Source organism: Amia ocellicauda, chromosome 6 (assembly GCF_036373705.1).
Source record: "Amia ocellicauda isolate fAmiCal2 chromosome 6, fAmiCal2.hap1, whole genome shotgun sequence".
Lineage (NCBI taxonomy): Eukaryota > Metazoa > Chordata > Actinopteri > Amiiformes > Amiidae > Amia > Amia ocellicauda.
Genome location: NC_089855.1, coordinates 28,893,952 through 28,917,089, shown reverse-complemented (window position 1 = coordinate 28,917,089; position 23,138 = coordinate 28,893,952). Strand labels below are relative to the sequence as shown.

The 23,138-nt window shown below is 36.7% G+C and overlaps 1 protein-coding gene across 2 annotated transcripts in view; it reads left to right on the top strand.

The window, feature by feature from the left end:
- Positions 1-23,138, top strand: part of fgf14 (fibroblast growth factor 14) — a 178,124-nt gene that overhangs the window by 107,519 nt on the left and 47,467 nt on the right. The window contains exon 1 of one of the 2 annotated variants that reach the window (XM_066706782.1): positions 10,269-12,136. The exons of the other annotated variant lie outside the window; for it this stretch is intronic. Within the exon in view, the coding sequence (XP_066562879.1) occupies positions 11,944-12,136 (193 nt within the window). The 5' untranslated portion in view covers positions 10,269-11,943. Of the gene's footprint in view, positions 1-10,268; positions 12,137-23,138 lie in introns of those variants that run through there. 2 annotated transcript variants of the gene reach the window in all.

Here is a 23,138-nt window from a genome sequence, read left to right as displayed (position 1 = left end):
TTTTTTAAAAGAAACCCTCAAACTAAGCATCGAGCTTTAGGATACATTAAATCTTTAAGTATTTAATTGGGCCCTCAGGTTTTAGTTTGTATTTAAAAGTCTGGCTAAATGTCAAATGCACATTAGCAATGATTTGCAATCTAGACATCGATCTTTATATTTTGTCCCTCTCCTCCACTAGTTCCAAACAGTGCCCAAATTAACGCCCAGGGCCAAGCGGCTGGTAGCGTTTAAAATGTATGAGTGTTTGGTGGTGACTGCAGCCATAAAGCACTTGCTAAATAAATTGGTTTGGATTGGTTTCTCATATTGTTTCAGGCTGTTGTTTGTCCACTTGACTTCCATATAAATATAAATACCCCATTGAATCATATATGTGAATTGTTTAGAAGATCCTTGAGATCAAAGACCAATGCCATGCTGCTGTTTCTTGTGTGTTTGTTTGTTTGTTTGTTTTAAACACACAAAGACACATGAACAAGAAACAAATCCAGATATCCAAATTCAATAGCCATTAAGTGTTTTGAAACTCTGGCACAGTGAAACGGACAGAGCTTGGGGAAATATTACCCCCGCCTTCTCCCCAAACAAATCTATCAACAGCAATGTTTTTCATCATTTGCCTAATTTGCATAATGCGTAATGTCACTAGTGTTAAATGCTATTTGGATTTGACACTTTCGTTTTATTTGGTCTTCTCAGTGAAACTGCCCTGCAGGGCATCTAAGCAGCAGAGGGATCAAATGTGTTAATTTATCACGGGTACCCTGGTTTGGCAGGCATCCACCATGTTGTCACTGTCAAAACAAAATCACTAATCCTTTCTCCATATCTGCAAACAAGTGCTGTGCTTACGATGGAGCTTTCAAGTGAGGAAGGGTGTCTCACTATGCTTTGGTGGGTCTTAATATATATTAATCATTTCTGTTCATTGTTTGTACCCAAGTTTGGATGTGGTAGCAGATTGTTTCTAATGATGACCTGTGTTGTGTTTCATTATGGTCCCTGTGGGTGGTTTCTGCACAACGGGTCTGTTGTAATTGAGCCAAAGTGTGTAGGACTAGCTTGTATAAATAGCATCGGTCTATCTCCTGTAGCTATAAAGGGTACTGACTGGGCAGCAGTGTAGTAGTGGTCAGGGCTCTGGACTATGGTGTGGAGGGTTTTGGGTTCAATCCCAGGTGGAGGATACTGCTGTTGTACCCTTGAGCAAACTACTGTACTTAAAATGCTCCGGTGAAAACCCAGCTGGGTAATTATTCATAACAATAATGTGATCAATTGTAAGTTGCTCTGGATACAGGTGTCTGTTAAGAAATATAATAATAATGAATGTGACATATGATAAAGCAAATGAGACACAGTACTGTTTATTAATGCTGGAATGGTCAAGGAATTTCCTGAATATATTTTTATGAATGCACTCATTAGACAATAATAGTACTATCTTGCTGAGTGTGTATGGATTATATTTTATTTGTCTTTATTTAGTTGGGAATGTGTCACTGTTGTTTTTAAATTACTACAGCAACATTCAGCTTATTTTAATAAATCAGAACAAGCATTTTATTAAACTCCATCCTAGGAAAATCTTAAAACTTCAAGCCTTCTGCCCTGGATTATGTACAGCTTCTTAAGGAGGAGAAAACCTAATCATTAATTGTGACCTTTTCATTCTTTTCATTCTTAGTTCTTCTCTGAATTACTGTAGTCATGCCTCACCCTTTAAAAAACAACTAAATCACAGAGAAACTATATTTAAGAAACAGATTAAAAAAATTAAAGTAAGCTGTATATTAGGCTCATTGAAGATGAAATATATATAATTACATTTTACATCTCTGTTGCAGCTATTAAAAGTACATTGCCGCTACTTTTCATGTGTGTCTCAAGTAGAGATTCCTTCTGTTGCACAGTTCTATAGCGTGGACCGGATAACATTTTGGAGGGGTTAATTAAACCCACACACTGTGAAAAACATCAGTATTCAGTGGTGAAGAAATCATTCTCCAAGTCCCAATTCAATTAGGTCCCATTCCTGACTTCAATAGAATTATATAATTTGATTTCAGCAAATGAAGCACTATATATCTTCTTTTCTGTCTTTTTTGCAATTCACAATTGATGCCATTCTTCAAGCTAATAGAACGAGCAGCCTTGCAGCGAGCCACAGCACTAGGAGTAAAGTGGAGTGCTGTTTATTCAAGGCTGTGACACTTTATGGGCCTCTGTACCTGGAATTTTCCTCCAAGCTCATTTAATTGAGGTTGGCTGCTTTAATTGTTGCACAGAATTTATGAGCATGAAATTTTACTTTTCGCTCCATTGACATTTATTGGTTTTATATATTTCCCCCATTATATATGCAGACTGATCCTTGGCTGAACAAATTAGCATTTTGCGAACTCTCCCTGGCTGTCACGGTTTCAGAAAGGTGGCAAATTGAACTTTGCTCACCTGCATTCTACAGACATTTACACTTGCTAAATTGACATAATTACCATAGTGAATTTGTATAGCAATTGTTTAATCCCAGACAATCCCAATAGTTTGGCAGTACCCACTCCTTCTACCACTGAACTGACAGACAGGTTTCTTCATCTCCTTTGATGCTGGGAGAAATCAGTTAACATCTAAGTTAGGCCAATTGGAAAACTGGAATTTAGACAGGGCACCTTGCTTAATAGGAACTTTACTATCAGTCCAGACTTTGGCTAAATGTCCTATTTGGTTTTAGCATTGAGGAGTTGGTACCAGCCTGCTGTTTTTTGTGTTCTATGAGAACTGAAACAGGAACAGTTCTAGAAGTAGTTAAACATTCTGTAGAGTACACTTCATCTTCATCTTCTGTGGAAACTGTAGGAAAAGGAAGTTCATAAACAAAAGGTAAATGGAAAGCATGCTGCTTTTTATTCATTCATATTTGTTACTTACAATATAGATAAAAAAGAAACCAAAAATATATAATAATAATTATACAAAATGAAACAAAACAAGAACTGTGCTTTATTTTATAAATGTGGGAAATAATTATGAGAGCTCCCACACTTGTTACATATTTTCATACCTGTTCCCCCTACTGCTGGACTATATAAACAGACAGACATTTCTGTTGAAGTCAGACCTCTTGGTTTGGATCATCTGTAAACATTATACAAACAATGCAGTTCACCAAGCCAGGCTAAAAGCTCTACTCTTCATCTGACTTTTGAAAAGAAAGAAAGGTATCTTACTGCTTAATATTCATTCTAAGAAGTCTGAAAAACATTGTCCCATCCACAGATCTTTCAGTGATTGAACATACTGTGGTCAAGGGTGTGGACTGGTGGCCCACGGGAGGTATTTCAACCTCCGAATTGGCAAAGCATTCTCTTACCCGGCCTTCTAAAAAGGGCCTCTAGAGGGCCTCAGTGTGCAGAACACCCACCTCTGGTGAAACTTGAGACAGCGCACCTGTTGTCAGACTCAGGTGAGGTCAATTAGAGGCTAGAGTCAGGGGAGACATGACTATATGTATGTGTTGAGCCATTGTTCACAGTTTCAATGGATAATAAAGTGACTCATTTGATAATAGTTTGGAATTGTATGGGATTGGTAACTACCCTGTACACCAGGGACTTTTCACAGTAAGCTTTATACTCATAAGATCATCTTCTTCAAAATTTGAAGTCAGATTCAGGTGTGGGCTGTGAACAAGAGTGATTGTTGACCAGAATGATTCACCACAACTGAATGCTTGTCTTTGTTGTCTTGAGCTAAGAAGGCTTGACCAATTTTTTAAGCTGACACACACTATGTCTCATGGATAAATGATAGGTTGTCCTTTGTGATCAATAATCTGTCCATATTAATACATTTATAAACTTATTTTGTGTTGTTTGGTTTCAAATTTGAAGCTACTGCTCTAGAATAACTTTGCAACCTTCTTCACCTTTTACTTCCATAATTAGGCACTAGGCAGTTGATCTAAAGTATACAAACATCTAGCGGTCCATCACTGGAGAGGTAGAATTGTTCTTCAGTCCATTAAGCTCTCTTGAGTGACACAAGCAAGTCTCACAGAGTGTATTACACTGTCTGTCTCTTACACATGCCAAGGATGAACTGAGAAGTTGTTGTCATCCACCCCCCACCAAACACACACCCAATCTTTTAAAATCAGATCACTTTGCACAACATCCACTCAGAGTGTCCATTGAACTCGCTGGCAGTGGCTTCCGAGCTTGACAACCCTCTGTACCATCCAATACATGAATTACCTTCCTCTGAGTGAAAAAGTCTGAGGTCCGCTTATATGTAATGGGGCAAGCAAATCTCTGGGCCCTCCGTGATCTAACACTATCGATTTCTTATTCAGATAAGTCACCCTTTGTTCAGTATGCTGGGAGCTGATCCCGTGCTGACCAAAGGAGGGCTCTGCCAACAACTATGTGATTACTTCCCAAGATCGGTACAAACAGGGGGTCACCGGCTTTTAAAAAGTGCTGAATCTCCAAGCACACTGCAAAAGAGTAATGTGTGCCAAATAAGACAGATCTATTTTTAGAAAAGGGTGATAGCTGTGTGTGAACAATCATTCATCCAGGAAACTTGAATTCCTTCAAGGTCTTTGCATGATGAGACCATGGACTAACACCCTACCCTCCCCAAAACACACAGACACACACATGCACACACATGCACACACACGCACACACACACATACACAAATGTCCAAGACTTTGGTGTGTCCTCATCTCCTGTTTTGCAGTATCTTCAAAGGCTAATGGCAATTTCTGTCTCCAATTCTCTCCCTTTTTGCTAATCAAATTTCACTGCAATGATATGTCGTTTGTATAAAGAACAAAATCTACTGTTGAAGTAGGAGACATTCTGCTTAATACATTGACTGTCCAGTACAATCTTTGTTTTCCTAATGTGTTGGATTATATGATGTGTCTCCCCACCTCTTAGCCTTCTTAGGTGTTGTGTTTCTTCATTAGATTTAACAAATTAATTTGAACAGTCTGGGCGGCCTGTAGGATCATTCCAGTGATGTTGCCTTTGGATGTAGGCAATATACATAAAGAAGGAACATACAGACAAGTCTGGCACAGAATTTGTACCTTGTTCTCCCATCCAGTTTTCCTTGCACACAACATGGAATCACAGCTATTCAGAAGGAAAAGGAATTTTCTATTAGGTAGGTGTGTATTCTCTATGTTTGGCTAAATATGTTACAGTTATTTTTCATGAGAGGATTTAAAAAGATGAAATAATTGAATGAATGAAGGAATTGTATTATAGATTTAACATAGTTGTATCATATTATTTAAGTTTTACTTATACTTATATTGGAAGTTCTGCCAGCTTAAACTCAAAGTACCTTTCTTTATGAAGCTTCTGTTGAAAATCATAGTTTTTTTTCTGAATTATGCAAAACAGTTTCTTTGACACATTATGTGTAGTCCACAAGTATACCCCTCAACAGAAGTTAACGTGAAACACTGTTTATGATAGTCTATAATATTCTATTGTATTTTCTTATATACTTGGTAAAAACATTTTTAAACTAGACAATGTACTGATAATCAAAAAAGTATATTATATGATATCATATTATAACACTGCAACAAAATCTCAGTCTGTAGTTTAAGGTAAAAAACAAAATAAAACATGTTAAGAGTTCTCCCATATAAAGTGTTTAATAGAAAAATAATTGCAAACCTTGGTGATTTTACATTATACATTATACATTATAATACATATATTATAGATGGTATCTGTTTTCACTTTGGTTGTTTTTGTTTACTGTCTTTTTGATCTTGCTTTAGACTTCTGTGTCCTAGTGAAGGCCACCATGCATCAATATGATGAAACAGTCTGTGTTGCATAGTCCCCTGGGTTATGCTTTAACCAGCATCCTGCTTTCAGGAATAAATTCTCTCTAAAACTGATCCAGTGTGCTGAATTTTGAGTCAGTTTGTGTTAACAGAATGACTTTCAAAGAGGTGTAACATGTTATCAACAATATTTCTTTCACTGAGTCTCTGTCTCAACATCACTATAGTTGATGCATATTGGTCGTAGAACATTAAATGCAATGAAGCACTTGCAGATCGAAGAAATGTTTATGTTTGCCGTCTGTTTCATTACTGTTGTTCTGTTTTTACATTTTTCTGGTTTGTGAAATGGCTTGACATGACCCAAACATTGATTTAGCCAAATGTTTCATTTAAATTTTTAGTGTAATATATTTAATTTATTATTGATGTCTTTGGTTGATGCTTTTATACAAAGTAGCTTAGATTGGTACCCATTTCTACAGTTGTTTTTTTTATATTTTTTTATCTGGAGCAATCTGAGTAGAGTACCTTGCTCAAGGGTACAACAGCAGTGATTTTCTACCAGCTTTATGAAGTATATGCGAACACTGTGCATTCACAATGGTTGTATATGCATATGTGTTTGTCCTAAGTATTACTAAACCTACTGGTGTTAATGGTGCATAAAAACAAAATAAAAAACTTTTTGCATAGCACATCACCCCCTAAACAATTAATTACTGATTCCCTGCAGCAAAAGGGGGGTGGAGTGCTTGGGTGGATACAAAACACTTGATTTCAGAAATCCATTAACTCAGTTTTTCTATGGCAAAATGTAAGATCTCAGCAGATGGAACCATGGCTAATAATTGCAAGTTTAATAATTGAGAGACATCACTTGCCTGAGGATCTAATTCTAATAACGCGCAAATGTCACAGATTTAGCATGTCAAAGACCACTGTAGTCGTGTCCAGCTGTTGCTCACCTGGGCACTGACGGTAAAGCACAGCACAACAAAAACAGTCACTGCAACAGGCCGCAAACATCCGTGTCGAAACACACAGACGTTTTTTGACCCGTCATGCGGTGCTGTATCCTGCAACAGGTTTGTAATGTTAAGGTTCTCAAATAAATAGTTGTAGTGGTTGCGATCTCAGGTGCCTGCTCTTTATGTATTCCACAACTGTACAAGAGCTGCTGGTAGATGCGGTTTAGCAACACATGTATTTATTTATTTAATTTGCAAAGTTGATATACATTATTTCATTTTATTTGACTTCATGGATTGCATACATACGTCCTACGATACCATGATTTGTTTACTGAGCGGTTTACAGAGCACCAGACAAACTCGAAGGCAGTCTCAGCTAGCAGGACTGCTCAGAAAGCAGTCTGAGTCCATGCATAATGTATAACTTAATTTCAAGACTAAAGCAAATATTGTATATTTTAAGTCCATACACGTAATGCTTCTTGTTAACTGGTCGTACATCAAGAAAATTGACTCATATTGTGGAACCATTTAACACTACTTTCTCTCCCTGGACATACATATTTTAGTCAGCTAGTTTTGCTGCATTCTTTTTCTAAAATATTAACTTCCGAAGTTGTTGGTCTGACTTCATAAATATATATAGTTTATAGGTTTCTATATGTGGGTAATTTATTCATGTATTTGTTTTTAATACGTCGCAAATGAAGCGCGTTCTGTACAGTATTTATGTAAGACAAATATGAGTTTAAGATTGATAATTACTGGGACAACGGGTTTGTGACGGATTATAAATAATATATGTTAACACTGAAAACTGAAAAGAATATCATTCAGAAACAGAGCAGGGGAAAGACTGCAAATACCTCTTAATCATTGCCTGGTGTTTTTATCCATGATTTTGCCATTAACATTGTTTAATCCTGCTTATTCAAACACCTTGAAAAGATCTTAATGAGTTCCCCTGACTGAAACACGCTGGATATAGAACAACTCCAGTCATCTGGGATCTTCGGCTAGGTCTATTTTCAGTAAAAAATGTATTTTGCATGGATATGCTTAACGTTTTCATGTGTATTATGTCGAGGCAGATAAAAGACCGGAAGAACAGAAAATGTACATCCTAATGTCTGAAAATCTTTTCTGTTGGCAAGACGATAAAAGACAAACGTTCTTGCTTGTTCTTCATTCCACATACACAGTGCTGTAAAGCCATTCTCCTTATGCAGCGTTTCTTCACAGATACACTCCAGTACTATACTGGGTTTATTGCATATATACTGTCCATTTAGTAAGTTATAGCAATAGGATTTCAGTACTGTATAGTATTTCACGATTAAATAAATACCTGACCAAGCACTTATTATTTTAATTAGTAGTAGAACATCTGAGTAGTAGGTGAATCTTGGCTTCTTTCTCGTTGGAATTTAAGCATTTGTTTATGCATTTATTTACTCACTTACTTAATAATTGAAACATATATTTACTTGATATATGTATTTAAGTAGATGTACATTAGACTGGCACGATACATTCTATCATATTATTTTGAATTGTGAATTACAGCGAGCTTAACAGACAGTGTACTGGGTTGAGCCAAAATTACACTACAAAAATGTTTTTTCCCCACTATGTTTTTATACTACAAGCGAAGTCTGAAAATGCTGCATGATGTGAGCTCATTTTGCTGCTGTGCAGAAGAGTCGGTGGATTTATTGTTGGGCTGATAGTGTCCGCTGGTGGCGGGACGCAATAATTGCAGTTTCAGGAGCTGGTTGTCCCGGCGAGATAGCGCTGCTGCTGAGGCGCAGAGCGACGTGTTACCGACAGAGCCTTGAAGCGGATCTGTGGCAACGGTTTTCAAAATAGTCTATGGTTAAGGTCTAATATTAACTTCTAAATATGATACGTGTTTGCCTAATCTAAGTAAAACAGCACCAGTATCAACAGTGATATCACGAAAAAGGAGAACAACGAATAACTGTACACTTCAATACATTCTTGTTGTTATTCCCACAAACACGAACGACTTCTTTTCGTTTGTGTATTGTATAAAATACCATATACGCCACTGTATGGTGGAAACAGATTTGTTTTATGTTCCAATAATCTGTTTTTCAGTCCCAAAATGCTGGTGGTGGAGGTTATGAATTGTATTACAGAAAACGTAACCTAAACATGTCTTTACGCTTTAGCGTTGGACTGTACTGTAGTGCATTTGTAGTTATTTTAAGTTTAAGGTCAGTATTTAGTTTACTGGTTTGGTTACAGTGGACTGTATAGTTGGCATATTTTTAAACTGTTGCTTTTGCTTAAAAAAATGCAATTCCAATATAGCCATATTTAGCTTGTTGTTAGTTCTGAAGACTTAATGCGTAGTAAAATGCAAAATACTGAATAAGTAGGTACTCAGTTCATCATGCTTGCTACATATTTATATATATTTTGTAACTGGTGGCCAATAAACCTAATAAAATCAGAAGGAACTAGTGCTAAGCAGTCTGTGCACCCACTAGAAAAGGTTATTCCATTACAGGGACAAACAGCAGATGGCTCTCTTGAGTGTTTTTTATGATTATTATTTTATTTTTATTTTTTTGCTACGGTTAGACGTCTCCAAATTACATGCATGTAGAATAGGCAAGACATGGCAGCAATATTCTAAGTAACTAGATCAGTAAAATGTCGACATTCTCTGTCACTCTATCTCTCTGTCTATCATTATATATATATATATATATATATATATATATATATATATATATATATTAGGGCTTGTTTATTCCATTTTCATTAACGTCAAATCCAGTCTGAGCTCCGCAGCCAGGATTATCAATAGGGTCTGTTCTGTATGAATGGCTCCTGAACCTGTCGCTGTCCGTGGTGCTGAACTGAGAACCGCATTTTCAATTAAGCCGTGGTGCTGAAATACACTGGATAGGCAACAGTTTATCATCTGGTTTTTCATTTCGTTTTTAAAACCAGAAAATGAGTGTGTGTTTCTGTGTGCGCATTCTTGAATCGGTTTCATGCATACATATCCTCTATCCGTTTCCCCTGGCTTGTGTTGTCAATCAGTAACAATGCAATGAGCACTCACACTCAGCTTATATATATATATATATATATATATATATATATATATATATATATATATACACTTTTGCTTTGAAACAATTAATGCAATCTAAACGTATTTTAACGTCCTTGCCCTGTAGTGTCATTTAAGACAATACCGGGCTAAAAAACATCGAATTCCTTTTTTTCTTTTCCTTAAAATAATGCAGATGTTGATTATTTTATGCATTGATCCTTTATATATGCGAGATAAACCAATTCCTGGTTATGGTAATGATCCTTATCTGCCGATGATTTAATGTAGGCTAGCGTCCTTAACTACGCCCCATGCTGTAGGTATTAAACGGGTCCCGGCGTTTGTGTTATGATCACGTTTGAAACAGGGGCGTCAGTTCCTGCACAGCTGAAGCAGCCTTACAAGTGTTGAATTTACTACCAGCTCACAGTCAAACACCAGAGTGCTTTCCTTGAAGCTTAGGTTTCGCCTATGATTAATCATAGTGTGGGATTTTCTTTCCCCGTAAACGATGACAAAGGAGGGATATTTCATTAAGACTTGTTGATGTTCATGACTCGTAGATGATCATTGATCTATAGACTATAGAAGCAGAAAGATTTTCTTCCTTTATGTTTTTTTTCAGCGTTAGTCGGAAAATAAATGCGAAATGAGACTCCGCTTGGAAAAGGAGAGCACACAGCAGCCCAAGCTTTCTCTGTCGTTTTCCGTCGGTTACTTTGTAGATCGTCAGCTGGAAATGCAAATCTCTAAAGGTGAATTGTTTCTTCCGCTCCTGGGAGTCTCCTAAAGTTTATTTATTTGTATGGTGCTGTCACACGGGTCAGACGTCATCTCCACCAGACTCCGGTCAGCTTTGGTTACGTTTTTTTGTTTTTGTTTTTTCCAACCCGTGTTCGATTGGTATGTTTTTATTTATTGAGAAAAAAACAACAACTGAACAATTCACAAAATCAAAATCTATATCTGTGCGTGTGTGTTTGATGAGACAATGTCCTCTGACCTGCACAGAATGGAATACAAAGAGGAGATATTGAAAAAGCAGCTGGGGATCCTACTGCTTGGATAACTTTTTGGGGAAACAGAAGAAATTAATATTGCATGCTCTCGAGTTTTTTTTTATTTTCGGATGTTTCTTCTATTTTTGTTTTACCTTTTTCCTGAAAATTATGAACACTGCCAAGAGAAACGAACCTTCGCTGATGCCCGGCAGAAGTCGCCCATATTTTGAACACTGTCGCGAATTGCTGTTGAACTTGGAGACTATCTAAGAAGAAATATCGCAATCACACATCACCACCTGGGAGACGAGCAGACGTCCTTCAGAAGTAATAATTACAGGAAATGTGCTTTTGTTTGTTTCGGCGCCTGATTGCACACTTAGCGATGGAAATTGCTGTCCAGCGTGCTGAGCTCTAAAAACAGACCCGACAATCAAGAAAATAAAGACAATAGAGACAGAGGGGGAGAGACAGAGACAGAGACAGAGAGAGAGAGAGAGAGAGAGAGAGAGAGAGAGAGAGAGAGAGAGAGAGAGAGAGAGAGAGAGAGAGAGAGAATGTGCCAATTAGATTTTAGAGACATCAGATCGTGCTTTTAAACGCCTTTTGACTCATTGGCGAAGAGAGAGGACTGCAAATATCATAAGCTTTGAGCTGAAAATGAATGTGCAGGTATGATCAATGTAACTACTCTTGCGCCCATTCTCCTTAAGTTTGGGATCCAGCTGCACAACTAAGAGATATTAGCCCTCGGATATAAGTGGGAATTTAAATAATTCCTATATTGTCTGGATTTATGCCTTAGTTAAAATACAGCAATGGGTGCCTCGTTTAAAAAGTAGTTATCGGAAAAGATACACCTGCCTGATTTAGTTATCAAGGACTACTGTGTCATTCAAACTACAACAATGGGCCAGTGAAGAAGAAGGAATTGAAGAAACGTGTGTTTTCTTCATATTTTGGGGGGACGAACACAAAGGGAGCCTGCTTGTTGCTTGTGTGTTAGTGTTTGGAGGTGAAGAGATTGTGGTGGGGGGGGGGGGTTGTGAGCAATGGCAGCGGCGATTGCCAGCGGTTTGATCCGGCAGAAGAGACAGGCTCGGGAGCAGCATGCAGACCGGCCCTCCACCAATCGGAGGAGGAAAAGCCCCAGCAAGAACCGGGGTCTCTGCAATGGGAACCTGGTCGATATCTTCTCCAAAGTCCGAATCTTTGGCCTGAGGAAGAGGAGACTACGGAGACAAGGTGTGAGATCTCTGCACTACTAGTGCACAAGCGTTATTTGCATGCAGCAAGCAGTAGTCAGGGCATTTTCATATACACAGGTTAACTATCGATGCGTGCATTCACTCACCTAGTAGCAGCAGGATGTAAAACGAATTTGAATAAGGCAAGGAAAATAATGAAGATGCATACTGAAATACTTACTATTCTTCTTTCCTTCTTTTTCATATCAATTCATTATTGTTGTTGTTAATGAATGTTAATAATTCCCAGTAACTATAGAAGGGAAGGGCCGAGTGTATCACTAAAAAACACATACATTCATAGATACATACATACATACACACATAACCCGGAGAAATACATATGAAACAAGTGCTGATTCTGTATGTTAAAACGTGTAGTCCAACTATAAGCATCGCACTCATTTCCCGTTTCAAGGTGAGAAGCACTGACACAGAAAGCTGCTCTCTTTCGCCGTGTAAATGTCGAGTTACTGTCAGAGTACAGATGAAGTGCGTGTAATGCTCCAGACAGCATATGCAGCCCTGTCTCAATCTACTGTTGCAAGCCGCACAAATCGCCAAAAAACGAATGCGATCGATTCAGCGACAAATATATGGACAATCATGACTGCGCAGTTAAAAAGTCTCCAGCTTTTCGATGTGTATATGTGTGATTTAACTGGACTTAAATTTTAGTATTTGAGTATCTATGCAGCATGCATACAAACAACTCATTACCATAATTAAGAAAACTCGGTAATGTAGGTGCAATATTTACCTATTCATGTAACTGTTCATGTGAATCTGATAATGTGTGTTGTTATATCCTCAACAGCCCTTGTATTATCAATATTTTGATAAAATGTGTGTCTGTTTAAAAAAAAATAATAATAAAATAAATATATATATATATATATATATATATATATATATATATATATATATATATATATATTATGTTTTGTGTTGTACACGTTTTTAAATAAGTTCTACGTTTTTATCTTGCGTCAGCAGGTGCCTAACTTGTTGCGGTCAATATCATTTAGCTGTGCCACTGTCTTTGTCGACCTTTAAACCACCAAAGCCCTTTGTGTTAGGCCTAATGTTATTATTATTAATAATTATAATTATTATAATAATATTGTAAGATTTGAAACATAAGTAAACATTATCATCATTTACCCCAAAATGCAACAATGCCTTTTCACTAAACTGGATGGTGATATTAAGTACAAGGCTTTTACAGAACTCTGTTTTTTATACATTACGTTGCAGTTATAAATGTTTGCCTTCTGATAAGAGAAAATTAATGCTCACTTGTATTGTATTGACAGTACATTTACACTTTAAACGTTTATTTTATATCACTATAAACCTTAATTGTCCGTGGATTTACGGGTTTTATTAATAGCAGTTAAAATAAGGACTATTACGACTATTGGAAAGTAATAATAATAATGACATGCTGTATAATCCTTTGTATTATAACGAGTTTCAAAAAGTAAACAGAAAAAGCTTTCAATCTGCCATTTACTTGACAGAAAGTTTTTTCTAACAACATAATTAACCAATTGTATTTCAAGAATACATATTTTTCAAGTTGAATTATATGGAGTTTGGAGGATAACTTTTTTGGGGGATTATAATATCTATTCAGATACAGTTCAGAGGTTTGTTGTGTCAGTTTTTAGTGCTGGTCAAGTTTCTGTTGGTTTTATTGAAAAACATATGTTCTTATACACCACCAAACTCAATATTGCAAATTTGTGTTTTCATTTGAGTTCTTATATGTTAACACATTGACTTCACTACCAAAAACAAACTATATAAACTATTTTCATTAACAGATTCTGATAATACCATGTAATGGTATAACATTACATATATTGTATATAGCACATTTGATTAGCATAGCACATTATCCGTCAATACAGTTTGCCCAAAATCTGTACAACACATTTTTCTGATGACAATACTACTATTACCTTTAACGACGATAACAGGAACTATAATATTATTATCAATAATAATCATAATCATATGTCTTCTTCAGTATTGCTTCTGAACCATTTTGTAGGCCTAGATGGAAGCACACATTTAGCAAATAATGATTTAATATCTATTAATGTGCCAGGTTTGTGTCATAATTCACTCTTTTTGTGCTAGAGATGGATTGCCTTACAGTTCAGAAGTATTAATGTTAGTCGTGTGTTTTACAGGGGGCCTTGATAAAACCATAATAGGCAATGCAGGGTGGCATGTTATCTGTCTTCTTATAACTCCCAGGTCTGTTCAGGGTGAGATCATGCACAAATAAATCCTAACGAAAAAGATGCACTGTGCCAGAAGAACTTGGGAAGATAAATGGCCTGTAAAGTTCTGAAAAATCCACTTTTATTATATATCAGCCATTTTTAAATCACGCTAGAGATATGACTGCCCTTTTGTTGGCCTCTTCTAATGTTTGGTTTCAGTCAATTTGCCTAGCAGAACCAGGAGTGGCTGACTAGCTGTGCCAGCCATGCTCTTGATATGTGTTCAGAAATCAAAATAATCACCCTGTACAGCAAATTATTATAATAAAAGGTTAAACTGTGGTAAACTGTGAAAAATGACTAGATTTTACTATTGGATGTGCAAATCAGGATGTGCTGAATGAAAATTAGGGAATTTGAATAACCTGGAAATCACTCCATATTATATGGTCTATATTTATTAAATTACAATACTCTGGATTGTTTTTTAGATGATTAAAAAGTCAAGATACTGGAGGTAGCTGAAGATTACAGCTTTCTAAAACATCAATGGCAGTATGTTGGCTTTTGTATGGCTGTTTTCAGATAATGTTAAAATAACCAAGCAGAATCAGTCTAGCTTTTGCTTCAGATGAAATGTAATTTCAAACACTGTGTATTTCAAGTGACACACACTATTAATCTGAACCATCCTTTTTGTCTTTATTTAATATAATGATTTCCTTTTTTTCATAATCACAATTATATTTCTATACTTAGATGCTTTAAGAGTGCCATTAATTATGCATTGCTGTCATATGTAAATGTGTTGTAGGGCTTTGCATGCGTTATCTTATTCATTTTCCATTCACATGAGATTCAGAAAAGCTTTAGTGAGCAATTATTAATGTTGTTATGAAGACTCACTGGAGACTGCCATCCAAAATGTCTGCACTAAGGCATTCTCACACTTAGGTTAACAGCAAAGGAAGAAGAATGGGTCCTAGGGTGTAGCTGAGTGCCCTCTAAGTCCTTGAAAAGCTTTATACCAAGAAAATAATCCACAATACACCACACAGTGGGAGGTAAAAATAAAGTATGATGTCTCTGCAGAGAATTAGTCATGTTCATTTTAAGAAAATCAGCAGCTAAAAAAATCAAGATAAAGGGTATTTCCCAGAGTCAGACGGAAAATAAATGCTTTTGTTGGAAACATGTTGGAAACATTTCACAGAGAATGTATATATTATTTCTCAGGGAGATATTAATGTAATTCAGTTTTGTATCACTTTGGACAGTCTATAAACTGGTTTTCATGGGGACTGTATTTGGTAACTTGAGATAATAATGTAGAAGTCTTTAACCTTAACCAAAAGGTGACAAGATATTTTTATTGTACCTGTGTTATTGGACACTTTGGTGGCCTGTATATTTTTTGGATCTTAACTCCCAGTGATTCAACACGTCGATTTGCTGGAAAATCTAAATTTAAACCAAATGATACTATAAATATCGCTTCTCACAGACTCCCTTGATCGAGGGATATTACTCATGGACTCTGGGAACCAAACTGAGAAAAATGTGTTATGGTATAATTATTTTTTCTAAGTTGTCACACGGTGTAGTCTTTTGATGGATAGTTGTCTGTAGCCCGATAATTTCTTGGAAGTTGTATCAAAATGAAAAATCAAGCTCTTTTAAAATGTTAGCTCGCCTTATTCCAAATAGCCTCAGTCTGTGTGCTCGAATGTGTCACCAGATCTGGTTGATTTGACCTTTAATGTTGTTTTTGTGTTATGACAATTTTCAGATTGCATATTTTGAGACAGACCAGCCATATAATTCTGACAACCAGTTGACCATGAACCGTTGGAAAGCGTGTTATTGTTATATGCCCTTGTGCTTATTTCCTTCCACATTTCAGTGCAGCAAGATTGTGAAATTAAATATATATATGTTTTTTTTGGTGTCTAGAAAGAAGTTCTTGCATCTCTTACAATTCCTTTTACATGTAGTTATCTTTCTGTTTTAACAAAATGTGCACATACCTTTGTCTCAGTCTTATTGTGCTAAAATATTTTAGCCACAACATTATAATTTGAAGCATTTGCAGCTATTGACTTTGGTTGAAAAGAAGATAGGGCGAGGAAACTGAATTTTGAATTGAACGTAGAGATTTCTTTCATGACTATTCAAGGCTTAATTTGTAATTCAAACAAAGGCACAACTATATCCATACCTGCAATGGTAAATATATAGTGTGAGTGAATATTATAAGACAGAAAAAAGAACTTCAACTCTTTTAATAAGTGAAGAGATGTGCAGAATGTGACTTGCACGAATATGCTCTGAGACCTGATTGGGACATAATAGATAGTTAAATCCCTTGTTATTCATTTAATTTTGTCTAATAAATATTGTTTGTTGAAGACTGAATTCCAGCTGTAGAGGGTGGGTGTATAAACCTTTGACAGCCCATTGAAATCCATGTCATCATCCCCTGTCAACTGGAAAAAAATAATAATCTAGGCTTAATTAGTATTCAACAAACTTTACAGCAAAACCTGTACTCAGTTGCATTTTCCTTTGAGAAGGATAGTACATTTCCATAAAAATCAATACTTTATGCTGATCCATCCTTTCCTTAATGTAAATCAGAAAGAATGTCAATGTTGTTTCATAATTTTGACCACTAATATATGTGTCTATTACAAATGTGCTCAAAATCCAAAATAATCAACTCCTAAAGCAAAATGTATATCAGTGAATACCACTGGCTTTTTAATTTCCTCTTTCTCTCTCACTCACTCTTTCTTTCTCTCTCTCTCTCTCAGTAAGTATGCCAAGAGGTTTTAATCCCTTCTCTTACTCTAAGAGGTTGACGGCAATTCTCAAACCACATGATGGTGCCTCTGACTGGGTATTTCTGTTTGATATTCAGCCATTTCCTTGAACAGAATTAACAGTTTCTGAAGGGCAAATGACAGCACTCACACAGACCTGGGGTTTAGTACGGGAAAGAAAAGAAAAGGAAGAAAAAAATCAAATGCTCTTAAATAATTGTGTTTAGGAAGAATTGGCCAGGAGCCCAGTTCACAGTAAACTAAGTCATTAGGGGATTCAAAATGGTGCCGCATTGTTTTCCACTGTCTTATTTCACAAGGAAGTGGGCCGAGACTTGTGACAGGTAATTGTTCTGGCCTTCAATCAACCTGTATATCTAAAATTCAGTTCGTATTAGAACAGTGAATATTCCAAATGCACATTCCATTCATTTTATTGACATGATCCTAAGTAGTATTGTGAATAGTAAAGATAAAATCTGGGTTATTCATTTAAAATCTGGAAAGTGATTGCATCTTCAGTGTTTAGGAGTGGGCCAGCACACTTCATTATGAGCACTATGAGAAACTAAAGACATGTAGATCCTTCAAAACAGCTGGAAGTGGCTAATTGAAAGTATTTCTGGAGTGTTTACAGCAGTATATTTCAAGGCAACCTTAGCTACATGCTACAGAACTAGGAAAGTGACCCCAAGTCTGATGTTGCTTTGTGTAGGGCCATGGAGGTTTGTGTTTTGGATGGATTCATTGGACAGTTTTGTTCTGCAGGTTCCTCTCTCGGTGGAAGTGTTATTTTGAAAGAGACATTCATTAGCCCACTCAACATCTCAGATGGACAGCTTTACATTATGGTGTTTAGAATGTGAGATTTGATTTATGGTACCCTTGGAAAAAAAAGCACAGGCACCAATGTTGTCCATCTGGTAGTGGAATCATTTAATACATTCTAGTTGTGCCTGAAGAAAAATACAGACAATCGAATCTCTTTAGATATCAGTGATCAGTATAGTCTTCTTCTGTAGTCTTTCCTCCTTTACCACCATTATTATTATTATTATTATTATTATTATTATTATTATTATTATTATTTGACAACTGTGGCAAAACATCAAACACAAAATGTAGCAGGAACAGACACCACAGTATCTGCGAATCTAGCCTTCTGCATCACACAAGGCATGAGGCAGACATCCATGCACAAGGTTTGATATGTATACCATGGGCAAGGATTTTTTTATTGGGGAAAGTCTGACAATTACTCAGGCCAGATGGCCATTGACTATTATAATCAGTTCAAACCCATTGGCCATGTATGTCCCATATTATTCATATCAGTCTCCATCTGCGTGGATTCATTAATTTACTGAACATTTTCACATTATGCTCACCCTCAACTACAGTTATAGGTCACTGAGAGTACAGTTTTATGTACAGGATATTCTTAGCTTGTTGAAGGCTATAGAAACATTTATAGTGACACTACATCTAATGAAATACCCAATGTTAGCGTCTTGCTTATCACTGGTCAAGTAAAACATTACCAACACTAACCCTTGATAATGGCATCTGAGCACCTGGAGGTTGGAGGTACCTGCAGTTTTATGCTCTGAACGTTCCCATATCTTACAGAATTTCCTTCTTTTGTGTCGGGTCGTGTTACTGGTTACTTTAATCTCACTTGAATATGAATGAAGCCACAGTGAATCATTTTGCAATGAATATGATGTAAAAAGCCCTGTAGTGCTCAACCAAGGGACTCTGGATTGGTTCCATCATACCTTTGTAAGACAATTTGGTCCTAGTTAATGAGGTGTTAAATGTTGCCTTCAATTTAACATTTAGATGGAATGCAAGAGTACTTACAGAAGATTCCTTATAATCACTTACTGCATTTGGGCTCATTAAAACATTAGATTAATTCTGCATACACTCAATTGCACTTTGTTATAAGTGTATTGATAACTGAGCTCCTAGCATATATTTTCCTGCACGACATTGTTATCTTGAACGTGGCACAGGCATTAATAAATGTTGCCCCATCTCCTTTGCACAGAAACTTTTTCTTTCCTTCGTTTTGCTATGGTTTCATTTTCTCCTTAGCAGGGTCTTTTTATCTTTGGCTGTCATTTATTGATGGGGAAATTGACCACACGCAGGGTAAAATGCGAGGCCCAAGTGTAGGCTGGAATGCAAACTACTGCCGCCGCCAATCCAATTGGATAGTTCAGGCTTCTAATTATGCTGGACTTGATGCATTCTGACAGTCATAATGTAAAGTTAATAACAAGTTAGAAACCGTTGTCATTCTATATTGGAGCCAATGTGTACATTGTTGTTGAGATAAAGGACCTGCTGTTGCCTTGGAATTAAATGTATATCTTCTGCACATTAGCCTCATCTGCATATTCATGTTTTGCTCAAATTGATATCAACCTGAAAGCAATAACCTGGTTCCCATAAGACAGCTTATTGCTATGGTAAGGTACATCATTTTCTCTTTATGTATCTATTTACTCTACTTTGCCAAGACAGAAGGCGGCAGAAATGATTTCTAGAAGGGAATGAAACTGTTCCTCCTGATAGAAAGCCAAGAGAGAACATCAATGTTTAATGCAGGAACAAACAACTTATCACATTTCTTTTGTTCTGGCATTCCTGCTTCCTTGGCTTTTACATAATAACAAGTAAACAAATAAAGATGGGTTTGTTTTTGCACATCGGAAAAGCCCCTTCTGGTTTTCCAGCAATATCTGAAGTGGGTCAATCCCATTTTCTATTAACGTCTGTGGCTGCGGTGTGCAGTAGAGCATGCTGCTGCCGCTGTCTGATGGCTAACTGTTACCGTTCCCGTGTGTAGTGTTTCCCTGGCGCTGGAAAATCCTTGTCTCAGCTTTCAGGGACAGAGAGAGTGTTTGCTACAGACACCACCCTAGAAAATGCCTGCCTGCCTGCACCGAGAAGGGCGAGACGTGCTTTCATGATGTCACCCCTCCGACTTGGCATTGTCTGTGCTCGGTAATCTTAAATCACTGCTCAATTTGAGAACTCAATTAGTCTCAAAGGCAACATCTCCAAGGTAACGGAAGGAAAGGGTTATAGGAAAGAGGAAGGACAAGGAAACAAACAATCAGGAAGGATAGTTTGCGAGGTGATAAAGGAGACTCTGGGCACATCTCCCATTATGAATATTGTAAACAACCTGTCTGTCTCACTGCTTCAGGATCCAATTCCATTATTTCTGATGATTTTTCGTGCTATTAATCAAAATAATTAAGTGATCTGCGAAAACGACTTCGTCTGTCCCTGTTTGCTCTCCCTTAAGGAGATTGTGTGCTCATTAAAAATCAATGTATTTCCTCCCCAGCTACTTATCAGAATGGTTTGTGATTTATTCCTAGATGTACTGTTTAGAGGGTATCAGGTCAGCAGCTTCCAGAAGAGGCAGCTTGTTTTTCAGATGGTTCTTCAGACAGTCCGATTCATTTACCGCCACTCATCATGTGATCAAAGAGCCGATTGATATTCAGTAGTGTATGACTTTGTTACATTTCACATTTAATGACAGTGAACCATAATGCAGTGCAGCAAAGCATTTATTTAGAAGCTGTTCTTATTATTAATATTGTCTATCAATTATGAATGGCTCTTCATAATATTGTGAAAGCCATACAGACATATGTGTGTATATATGCACATATATAGCAGTATATAGATAATGTGTATATGATATATATGTAAACATAAAAAAAGATTAAACTGTGTATTCGTGTATTCTGTCTAGTTTCCATTATATGTATAAAATTAGTCTTTTTCAATTCTACATTTGAATGTCACACAAGAATTACCATATTGAAAACAAATGCCAAAAAGGTGTTTAGTTCAACTTGTACATTTGAACTTGTCACCTATCATACTGATTTGAACAGTATGATTTGTTTTTGCACCTGCTGAAAGATAATAGCACCACTGTTACAGGTGCAATCTCTCAATAAAGCGATAGATCTAGTAACGGAGAGGGTAAGATTTAATCACACACTGCTTTTTTCTTTTGTGTATCAGAAAGGCACGTCTCTCCCATGCCTTGACTATGCCATGAGCCTGTTGTTGTATTGGAATTGACACCAATTCCTTTTTCAAAAAAAGAAATCCTTGATTAATTGAAGGTTAGCACATTAGTCATGCAAGCTTCCCTTATCCCAGCCAGGCAGAACACACAACTAACAGGTTGCTTTTGACGTGTTCTGTGCCTTACAAGTGCATCAGGAACTGGTCTACAAAGCCAATACATTTCGGTGTGCTATTCTTTCTCCTTGATGTTGTGTCATATACCTGTTTTTTTGTGTTTGGATAGCCATTTGCAATGCATTGTTTTGAAATTGTGTCACAATTTATATCCACCCTGGGAAATAAAACCACTTAATGCTAATAGCTGTGTATTAAAATAACATTAACTTTTGGGTAGCTGAGGTTTTGATAGGAAATATCATATTGTCTTGAAATGCACTTCCTATACACAGATAACATTTTCACTTTCAGCCGGTGGTGATTCCCACCTCTTTTTTGAGTTGCCTTGAGATTCTTGAGCCTGTTATCCTGTGATAACCAGACCCAGCAGTGAATCAATATATCCTGCAGTAAAGAGATGTCACAGCAAAGATTGAGTGAAAATGACATAGTGAGAGAAACATCTAGATTTGAGTGATAGAAACATTTAGATTTGTCTGCTTCATGAAATGGAAATTAACCGAGAGAGAGGAGACAGATAAACTAAACATAATGGGACGTGTGCATTACTTTATTATTGCACATTTTATATGCCCATGCGCCTTCCTAATGCACACTAATGAAACAGGAAATTACATGCTGAGATTACATTCGACTACAATACATTCATGTTTTAAGCAGAATCTCTCTCTGATGTGTGAGCCTGCGTCAAAGAGACCCCTCTCTTATTCTGTAGAGGTGGGAAGACTAGCCAAGAACAAAGAGGTCCGCTTTGTATTGCAGTAAATAGAGAGAGAGAGAGAGAGAGAGAGAGAGAGAGAGAGAGAGAGAATATATATATATATATATATATATATATATATTATGTGAGGGGAGCTGTCTCTCATGTGTTGCAGCTGATACCCTGCTGATATTTAAGTGGCACAGGACATTTGTAGTCTAGCAGAGTACAAAGCATGGAACCTGACAGGACAATGATAGGTTGGCATTTTTAGGCAATTTGAAGATAAAAGGATCTTCTCTCCTAGTGCCTTGGTAGCCCTGCTGTCACATATTTGACATAGAAAGGATGTAGCACCAAAGGAACAGCCTTTTCTTATTAATATCTGTCTGCTTATCCTTTTGAAGGTAAATTAACCAACATCGGACTAGGTTTATTTGAAACGTGTATAATTTGAATTATACAGTCAATCATGAAAATGAGATAAACAGGGGAAAAAAGCATGGTATTGTGGTATTACAAAGGGTTAAATCCTCATTATATTTTTTTGCTGATGTTCAAGTCTTTTGATCTTACTGAGATATAGTACCTTCCCCTCCACCAGTACCAGCTTTAGTTTTTCATAAATGTAGGTAAAGCAGTTTTCCATGAAAAGATTCAGAGCCCTCTTAATGTACAATAATAAGACATACAGATACTTTTGATTAGATGTGACACAATAAATCCACTGTAGCCCAATGTCCTGGAATATTGACAAAACAGACAATGTATTGCTTGTCATAATGTTATTGATTTCTTTAATATCGAAAAAGTGCTATGTTAAAAGAAAAATTACAACTATAAATTAGCTAGAAATCCCAAACACTGGACATCTGGGAAGCTTACTGTTGGCCATCCAAAACCATCCAAAGTCAATCGTCAAAGTGGAATCGGAGCCCAGTTCGGACAGCTATAATGCTTAAAAGTTTAATAATAAAATTGCAATCTACATTTATC